The 10,168-nt window shown below is 47.2% G+C and overlaps 1 protein-coding gene across 7 annotated transcripts in view; it reads right to left on the bottom strand.

Annotated features, from left to right (window-relative positions):
* The window catches only part of cyfip2 (cytoplasmic FMR1 interacting protein 2), a 91,080-nt gene that overhangs the window by 5,076 nt on the left and 75,836 nt on the right, over positions 1 to 10,168 (bottom strand). For 6 of the 7 annotated variants that reach the window (XM_043703145.1, XM_043703146.1, XM_043703147.1 and 3 more), the window contains exons 26-30: positions 8,233 to 8,363; positions 6,466 to 6,538; positions 5,801 to 5,895; positions 4,520 to 4,558; positions 3,589 to 3,827 (exon numbers count right to left, since the gene is read on the bottom strand). In XM_043703145.1, the coding sequence (XP_043559080.1) occupies positions 3,589 to 3,827; positions 4,520 to 4,558; positions 5,801 to 5,895; positions 6,466 to 6,538; positions 8,233 to 8,363 (577 nt within the window). The remainder of the gene's footprint in view (positions 1 to 3,588; positions 3,828 to 4,519; positions 4,559 to 5,800; positions 5,896 to 6,465; positions 6,539 to 8,232; positions 8,364 to 10,168) is intronic. The other variant, XM_043703151.1, reaches the window with a different exon arrangement.

Raw genomic sequence — 10,168 nt, 5'->3', positions numbered from 1 at the left:
GGTGGGGTTTGAGGGTGGAGATGCGGGATGTCGATGAGATGTGTTGGAGGGCATCTTCAACCACATGGGATGGGAGATTACGGTCTTTAAAGAAGGAGGCCCTCTGGTGTGTTCTGTGGTGGAACTAGTCCTCCTGGGAGCAGATGTGGCAGAGGCAGAGGAGTTGGGAATAAGGAACAGCATTTTTACAGGAGGCAGGGTGGGAGGAGGTGTAATCCAGGTAGCTGTGGGAGTCGGTGGGTTTGTAGAAAATGTCAGCGTTGAGTCGGTCACCGTTGATAGAGATGGAGAGGTCCAGGAAGGGATGGATGTGTCTGAGATGGTCCAGGTGAATTTAAGGTCGGGGTGGAATGTGTTGGTGAAGTTGATGAACTGTTCAACCTCGTTGTGGAAGCACGAGATGGCGCCGAAACAGTAATCAATGTTGCAGAGGAAAAGGTGGGGAGTGGTGCCACTGTAACTGCAGAAGATGGACTGTTCCATGTGATGGACCCATGGGGGTGACCATGGCTACCCCTTTCATCTGGAGGAAGTGGGAGGATTCGAAGGAGACATTCCCATCGAGTCTGCTCTGCCATTCAATCATGGCTGATACGTTCCTCAACCCAATTCTCCTGCTTTCTCCCCATAACCCTTGATACTCAAGACCCTATCTCAGTCTTAAATATACTCAATGACCTGGTCTCCACAGCCTTCTGTGCCAGTGAATTCCATAGATTCCCACCCTCTGGCTGGAAACGTTTCTCCTTATCTCTGATCTAAAAGGTCTTCCCTTCACTCTAAGGCTGTGCCCTCAGGGCCTCGTCTCTCCTACCAATGGAAACACCTTCCCAACATCCACTCTCTTCAGTATGTTTCAATTAGATTACCCCCTCATCCTTCCAAACTAAATGGTGTGTTGCTTCAATTGTACGGGCCTTTGCTGAGACCACAGGGTTTGCAGTTTTGGTTTCTATATCTAAGGATGGGTATTAGAGAGCAGTAACAGCGCAGGTTCACCTGACTGATCCCTCTATTGCAGGTATGGCCTAGTTACAGAATCATAGAATTTCAACAGTGCAGAAAGAGGCCATTCAGCCTGTTGAGTCCACACTCACCCTCTGAAGAACATCCCACCCAGACCAGCTCCCTACACTATCCCCATAACCCCACATATCCCACGACTAATCCATTTAGCCTATACACCCCTGGGCACGACAGGCAATCTACTAGCATGGCCAATCCACCTCACCTGCACATCTTTGGACTGTTGGAGGAAACCGGAGCACCCAGAGGAAACCCACGCAGACACGGGGAGAATGTGCAAAACCCCACACAGACAGTCGCCCAAGGCTGGAATCGAACCCAGGTCCCTGACGCTGTGAGACAGCAGTACTAACCACTGAGCCACCATGCCACATAATGTTTTGTTAAGACCTCATCAGTCTCAAGAGGCAGCTGAATAAACTGAGTCAGGATTCTCTGGAGATCAGACGAATGAGGGCCGATCTCAGTAAAATATACAGCGTTCTGAGGCAAAAGCAGAAACTCAGCAGGTCTGGCAGCATCTGAGGAGAGAGAAACGGAGTTAACATTGCGAGTATGATAGGAATTCTCTTTAGAGAGCTGGAATCCTGAGTACAGCCAAATCACCCTTGACACATTAATGCTGTTTCTCTCTACAGAGATTGCCAGGGCTGCTGAGTTTCTGCAGAGCTGCACGGTGTCTCAGTGGTTGGCACTGCTGCCTCACAGTGCCAGGGACCCGGATTTGATCCCAACCTCGGGCAACTGTCTTTATGGAGCTTGCACATTTTCCCCATGTCTGTATATTGGTTTCCTTCGGATGCTCCAGTTTCTTCCTGAAATCCAAAGATTTTCAAGTCCTGCTCCTGGGATGCTCCCTGACCTGCTGTGCTTTTCCAGCACCACACTAATCTAGAATCTGATTTCCAGCATCTGCAGTCCTCACTTTTGCCTAGGTTAGGTGGATTGGCCATGCTATATTGCCCGTGGTGTTCCGGGATGTGGAGGTTAAGCGTATTAGTCAGGGGTAAATGTAGAGTAATAGGGAATGGGTTGGGATGGGACACTCTTCAGAGAGTTGGTGTGGACTTAGAGTCACAGTACAGCACAGACACATATCCTTCGGTCCAACCAGTCCATGCCAACCAGATATTCCAACCCAATCTAGTCCCACCTGCCAGCAACCGACCCATATCCCTCCAAACCCTTCCTATTCATATACCCATCCAGATGTCTTTTAAATGTTGCAATTGTACCAGCCTCCACCACATCCTCTGGCAGCTCATTCCATACACGTACCACCCTCTGCGTAAAAAAAGTTGCCCCTGAGGTCTCTTTTATATCTTTCCCCTCTCACCCTAAACCTATGCCCTTTAGTTCTGGACTCCCCGACCCCAGGGAAAAGACTTTGTCTATTTATCCAATCTATGCCCCTTGCGATTTTATAAACCTCTATAAGGTCACCCTTCAGCCTCCCACACTCCTTGTTGGGCCAAAGGACCTGTTTCCAAACTGTAGGGATTCTATAAAAAAGTTTTCTTTTGTTACATTTCAGTTTTACAGCATCTACGGTATCATGCTTTCATCTGAATGTTCTGAAGCAGCCTGTCGATGTTTCCACTGTTCTGAGATCTACCCACGGAGGGGCTGCACCAGAATAACGGGCCGGACAATTAGGACTGAGATGAGGAGAAATGTCCTCACGGAAAAGGGTTGCAAATCTTTGGAATTGTCCATGCCAGAGGCACAATCATTGATTACAGTTAAAGCTGGGGGACACAGGTTTTCGGTCACTCAGGGAATTAAGGGATACGGCAGAGCAGGTGAGGAACTGAGTTTGAAGCCCAAGATGGACGGGTTGGATTGAAGGGTCTGTTTCCATGCTGTACATCTCTATGACTCTGTGAGTTACAATGACACTGAACAGTGGAGTAGGCCCGAAAGGCCAAATGGTTTACTCCGATGTGAATACTCCCGTTCAATGCATTAATGTGTTGGAGGTGGTTCAGAGACGGTTTACTAAACCGATACCTATAATGGGTGGATTGCCTTATGCGCAAAAGCTAAAGGGCTAGGCCTGTATCCTCTTGAACATAGAAGAGTCAGAGGTAACTTATTTGAAACATACAAGATCCTGAGGGGACATGACCAGGTGAATGTTGAAAGGATGGTTGCTCCTGTGAGAGAATCTAAAGATTGTAGTTTAAAAACAAGGGGGCGCCCCTTTAAGACAGAGATGAGAAAAAAGATCTTCCTCAGAGATTTGAGTGACTTTGGAATTCTGTTCCTCAAAAGGCAAACGTTGGAGAATCTGAACATATGATGAAGGAAGAGACAGATTCTTCATGATCAATGGGATGAAAGATTAACAGGGATGTGCGGGAATGTAGAGGTGAGGTTAAAAACAGCTCAGCTGTGAGCTTACTGAAAGGTGGAACAGGCTAGAAGGGGCGAGTGGCCTCCTCTTGTGCCTCATTTGTGTTTCGCTGTGTGCTGGTGTGTCAGTGCATCGTGGAGTTGCTGTATCAGGCTCAGGGCCGTCCCTCCCGCCCGCAAGTTAACCCTTCGCACTCCCGCACTTACTCGGCCGTGAACTCATTGGTCCCGACGGGAATACAGTAAACAAACTGCATCGCGCTCCACAGCCGATGGAATTCCACGCACTCATCCACATGCATGACCCCGTTTGTCGCAGGAGGTCCCTTCCACACTGGATCCTGCAGATAGCTCCGAATGCGGGTCAGGATCACCTCAAACATGGACAGGCCGCAGCACAGACGCTCCTTGGTGAGCAGGTCTCCTTCACGGGCGATGGCTATTTGCTGCGGACACGGACACACAACATGAACAGCGGTAACACAGCAAGAAACTCGCTTTGGGAATCGAGCTGAGTACCACACATAATGGACCGAATTACTGCTACACAACGCACTTTAAAAACAAAAAAAAAAGACCTTCCACGTTTATATTGACATCTTTAGCTCATCTGCTGAGTGCTGCTGGGAACTGTCACATTTCCCGCTTGGCCCAATTCTGAGGACACAGGGTGCAAGAGACTCACACATGACACCATTTCACTCACAGCTGCTAAAACACAGCTTCACCTTCAGCACAGCCAGCTCACCGGCTGAGTGCAAGATGGTTGATTCAGGCTTCTTTTAGGTTCCAACTGCCTCACCCCAAACTTCCCAGCCATCCAAGACCACTGACTCTCATTGGGTTACTGTCCTACACACACACAGACCCTCACTAGAGTACAGGGTGCCACACACACTGACTCTCACTGGGGTACAGGGTCCCACACACACAAACTGACTCTCACTGGGGCACAGGGTCCCACACACACAAACTGACTCTCACTGGGACACAGGCTTCACACACACACACACACATATTTGGGTTGGGGTGTATGACCCACCCTCCCTTCACCCCTCCATCCCCGAGGCTGATGCTACCCCCAGCCCAGGGGCAACCTTGGCTGCGATGAGCTAAAGGTTTGATGGAGTTTACTTACACTGACTGGTAGATTGTCTTTCCATCGCTGCGAAAAGTTCTGGGGGGGTAAAACAGTTTTAAATTTAGGAAAGAAACTCTTCAGAGGCCAACGTTGTCCGCTGGTCACGTTGCTCCAGCAGCTGGAGATGCCTGAGGTCACGGCTTGGGCCGAGGGAATGGGGGGGGTCGTAGGTCACAGAGGTCAAGCCGCGTCCTCAAGCATCCAATGGGGCGTGGGTAGGCCGATAATCGAGGTAACCTGGTCATAACTTGACCTGGCTCCAGCACCGGGATGAACTGTGAGCACTCTGCCAATAAGGGTCTTCACAGAAACTATCCCCCATCAACCCACCCACAAAGGTAGCTTATGTTCGGATACAACAACAACTTGAAGTCTCCTTGACCCAGCCGAACGCCATTAGCAGGAATATAAATCAGACGCAATTTCAGAACAAGCCACACGAAGGGAGTCATGACGCAAGGTGATCTAAAGACTGCTCAAACAGTTCTAATTTTAAGGGGCGTCTTTTCAAGGACCGAGGGTGCTCACTGACACAGATTCAGTAAGGATGGAACCAAGCATGGGCAACTCCATGACAATGGAATAGGCTTTGAGAAGAAGGCAGTGGTTAAAAAAATAGTTTGAAGGCTGCCGACAAGTGGTGAAAGGAGGGAGATGTCACCTCGGTCACAGTCACATTGGATGTGAGATGTACCTTTGGTGGGAATCACTTTAGTGACATGGAAGGCGTGGGAACACACGGAGCAATTTAAACATGACCTTACGGGAAAGATGGGCATGGGTTTGGGAGATGACAACACGCTCACTGAGAGGAAAGGGATGTTGGAGATGTGCCTGCAGTTTACAAGGATGGAGAGGTCCAGCGTTGGTTCGTTTTAAGGTGAGGGGTAATGAGGGAAGACTTGTAGGCAAAAGGGATCGTACTTAATGGGACAGAGAACTGTTCCTGCTGCTGGTGGTGTGGCAAAGCCCAGTGATTAACCGAGGACTTGGCCATTTCAGGGAATTCTGCCCATGACTGGCAAGGTTCCCAATGGGCACACTCCCAACTGGATGAGGTTCGTCTAGTGGGAATTGGTGTTCCTTTGTTTAAGATTCTCACTCGTTATGTCCTCTGTGGAGCAGGTGTCCCAGTATAGGAGGCTCCCATTTTGCAAAGCTCCTCTTGACCAAGTGTCCCACTGGGTGTGTCCTGCGCTGCCATTGTCGACTTGGGAAAATTATCAAACGTAAAGTAGGTTTGGGGGAACAGTATTCACAGGACAATCTTTCCCTTACCTGTGGTGTCCCCAGCCTTTCGATTAAAGGAACAAGGTGCAGAGGAGCATATTTTGCTTCTAAACGTTTCATTCGGACCTCCAATCGTTCACCCTCTGTTAATAAGACAACAAATCACATTCTGTTCCATGCACATTCTCACACTCGTGAGTCTTTGTTCTCCAGCATCCATAGCCATCCCTTACTCCCCAGTCAGATACACTACAGGTCAGTGAGCTCATTCATACATTCAAAACCTTTGCTGTCCTGCATCTTTGCCAAGGGACCCAGTTTTCCAAATGTTCGACAGGGTGGGGACCATCCTCTGACCTGAGTAACTGCAGTCACCAGATCTAACATCGTCACTCCCTTCTCAGCATTCTTGCAGTTCCATTTGGATTTAGGACTCGGAATACCAACAGGGGCTGCAGGCAAACCCACCCCAAAAACTCCAGAACATCCACGAAGAATCAAGGAATCACTGGGGCAGCCACTCCCGAATGTAGGAGGGACAGGATCAATGAGGAACTTTGTTACGCGTCACTGGGGCACAAAGTCGGATGCAGAGATCATTCACTTACACAGCGTTGCAGACGTGGATTGTACACACATGCGTTAATAGACAGGCAGGCACACAGTTACACTCTCTCAAATTCACATACCCAAGGTTTATTTAAACATCTGACCTTTGATGTAGACCCTAGGTAGAATGTTCTGGAAAGGTGCTGCGTGCAGAAGATCACAAACCTCTTCTTGAGACTGTAAGCAAGGGAAAGTCTATTCAAGTCACTGAACAAAAACAGCCATGTTGATTCATGTTCAATCCACAAAGCAGCAAAAACCCAACAAATGTCAGCCTGACCAATTTCTAAAGGAGCTGGAGAATATTTACTACAGAAACAACCATTCCCTACCCGTTAAAGAACTGACTCGACAACAAAAACCCATATTGTCAGCCTTCCAGCTTCTTATTGGATAGAAGATTTAGTAGCACCTTAAAATTCATACCTAAATCCATCTGTTAAGTCCCCAAACTTATCATCTTCCTTTCCTCCAATACTCCGAGCAAAGCCCACCTCTGAAGTACACTAACTCTTTCACTGAAGTTAAAAATCTCACAACACCAGGTTATAGTCCAACAGGTTTAATTGGAAGCACCAGCTTTCAGAGCACTGCTCCTTCATCGGGTGGTTGTGGAGTATGCAATTGTAAGGCACAGAATATATAGCAAAAGTTTACAATGTGATGTAACTGAAATTATACATTGAAAAATACCTTGATTGTCTGTGGAGTCTCTCATCTATTGGAATGACCGTGATAGTTTCACTTCTTTCATATGTAAATCACAAAATTTTTTTTAGAAGTTACATTCTCAGGTTAACTGTAACAATTGGTGTCAGCCAGATAAGACATTAAGATGTTGAAGGTGTTAGCCCCCTGTGTTCCCTGTCTGTGCCATAATGCGTAGACTGATTCTAATCTAAAAAGTGAGCTAACAGAGTCTTACATGGATTCATGCAGTTTTTGAGCAAAGTACAAAGTAACTCTGCAAGTACAAATTCACCCAACAAACGTATTTTTCAATGTATAATTTCAGTTACATCACACTGTAAACTTTTGCTATAAATTCTGTGTCTTACGATTGTGTCCTCCACAACCACCTGATGAAGGAGCGCCACTCCGAAAGCTAGTGCTTCCAATTAAACCTGTTGGACCATAACCTGGTGTTGTGTGATTTTTAACTTTGTACCCCCCAGTCCAATACTGGCATCTCCAAATCACATCTTTCACTGAAGTTCCTTTGTTGACCCCTCTATTTAACTTCAGATGCTCCTGTATAACTCAGCTGGATAATAGTCCTCAAAACCCCAAGCACATCTCCTCAACATCATTTTAGAAATACTTGTGATTTGTTTTTACATCTTTTTGCAGAACCAAGAGGATTTTATTTTTGTATTCTTTCATGGAATGGTCACAATGCTGACCTGGCTCCCATTTAATGTCAATCCACAGATGCCCTTGAGAAGGTGGTGGTAAGCTGCCTTGTTGAACTGCTGCAGCCCATTTGGTGTAGGTAGACCCACAATGCTGTTAGGGAGAGGATTCCACGACTTTGACCCAACGATGCTGAAGGGACAGCAATAAATTTCGAAGTCACGCTTGGAGGGGAACTTGCAACTGACGGTGTTCCCATGTATCTGTTGACCTTGTGATTCGAGGTGGTCAAGGCTTGGAAGGTGCTATTAAAGGAGTTTTGATGAGTAACCAAAGTGTATCGTGTAGATGACACGCTTACTATTACTCTGGGGGCCACCTGATTGTGCATTGAACATTTGGGCAAACGTGGATCAACATGGCAGAAATGAAACAACGACTTTACCATCCCTCATATGGAGCGGTGGGACACCAGTATTTTCCAAACTCCTCACCCAGTTTCTCACAGCAGTGCTTACCAAGGCTTGCTCGATGAGCAGGCAGAAAAGGATCGCATTGCCAACTTCCCTGAGACTTTGGAACACATCGGTCTTCAGTTCCGCATACTCAATGATGTCCTTGAGCTGGTGGTGGAAAAATTCAAGGATCCCTGGAACAAAGGTAGACAGGTCACTGTCATCTCGTTCAATCTGAGCTCTCTCATAATGATCATTCACTCTCCACCACACTGACCTCTGTTCCACTGATGTCCCATCACACTGTAGGGATTCCATCTTTAATTTTTCTGTATTTTCGATTGTGGACTGATGGGGTAAGGTCCTTTTTTTAAAAGCCAAGAATTGTAGAAGGATTACGGTACCTCTTGAAAACAAGTTAGCTGACCCTCCTTGGAAGTGCAGTTTACACAGCTGCTTGTTCAAGCAGTGGAGGAAGGCTAGTTACACAGATAGGCTCGAGCCAGGGGACTGCAAATGGTGATTTGTTGGCTGAATGGTCTGTTGATTAGTGACTCTCAATGACAAAAGCCTTCTGCCTGCCAATAACAACGTCATTGGCTCCTAAGTAGCTGAGCCGCTTGGGATATGTGTATGTTCAGGGAGAAGCCTTCATAAGAACTAGGAGCAGGAGTAGGCCATCTGCCCCCTTCGAGCCTGCTCTGCCATTCAATAAGATCATGGCTGATCTTTCCATGGCCTCAGCTCCGCTTACTCACCATCTCACTGTAACTGTTAATTCCTTTATTGTTCAGAAAAATATCTATCTTAGCTTTAAAGATGCTTACTGAGGTAACATCAACTACTTCCCTGGGCAAGGAATTCCATAGATTTATAACCCTCTGGGTAAAGACGTTCCTTCTCAATTCAGTCCTAAATCTGCTCCCCCTAATTGTGAGGCCAAGCCCTCTTGTCTGAGTTTCACCTGCCAGTGGAAACATCCTCTCTACTTCGATGTTATCTGTACCCTTTGTAATTTTATATGCTTTATATTTTATCAGACCTGTGAAAGGGAAGGAGCTGTTTTTGCTTTTCAGTAAAAAGTCTCCAAGCCTGAAGATAGTCAGTTTATTCGCCCTCATTCATTAGAAGTTACAGCTTACTGCAACTGAGTGGGGGGACCTTTATAAGGTGAACCCAGACTATGCCCCCTGCAAACAAATGGAAGTATCTGGAGAAGGAAGATTGAGAAACAGTGCTCTGATTAGCAAAAGGATCACCTTTTCTTTAATTCATTCATGGGATGTCAGTGTCGCTGGCTAGGTCAGCACTTGCTCCCCATCCTTAATTGCCCCGAGGGCAGTTAAGAGTAAACCACATTACTGGGAGTCTAGAGTCACGTGTAGGCCAGACCAGGTAAGGATGGCAATTTCCTTCCCTGAAGGACTAGATGGGATTTTTCTGACAATTGGCAATGGATTCCCGGTCATTATTAGACTCTTAATTCCAGATATTTCTTGAATTTAAATTCTACCGTCTGCAGTGGCGGGATTTGAACCCAGGTCCCCAGAACATTACCTGGCTCTCTAGACTAACAGAGAGAAAGTGAGGACTGCAGATGCTGGAGAGTCAGAGTTGAAAAGGGTGGCTCTGGAAAAGCACAGCAGCTCAGGCAGCATCCGAGAAGCAGGAGAGTCGATGTTTCGGGCTTAAACTCATCAGGAATGGGTAGAGCGGGGGTTAGAGATGGAAATGTGTTGCTGGAAAAGCGCAGCAGGTCAGGCAGCATCTAGGGAACAGGAGAATCGACGTTTCGGGCATTAGCCCTTCTTCAGGAATGAGGAAAGTTTGTCCAGCAGGCTAAGATAAAAGATAGGGAGGAGGGACTTGGGGGAGGGGCGTCGGAAATGTGATAGGTGGAAAGAGGTCAAGGTGAGGGTGATAGGTCAGACAGGGGTGGGGGCGGAGAGGTCGGGAAGAAGATTGCAGGTTAGGAAGGCGGTGCTGAGTTCGATGGATT

This window comes from Chiloscyllium plagiosum, chromosome 14, assembly GCF_004010195.1.
Source record: "Chiloscyllium plagiosum isolate BGI_BamShark_2017 chromosome 14, ASM401019v2, whole genome shotgun sequence".
Taxonomy (NCBI): domain Eukaryota; kingdom Metazoa; phylum Chordata; class Chondrichthyes; order Orectolobiformes; family Hemiscylliidae; genus Chiloscyllium; species Chiloscyllium plagiosum.
Note: the sequence above shows the minus strand (reverse complement) of the source record. Positions and strands in the feature narration are given on the sequence as shown.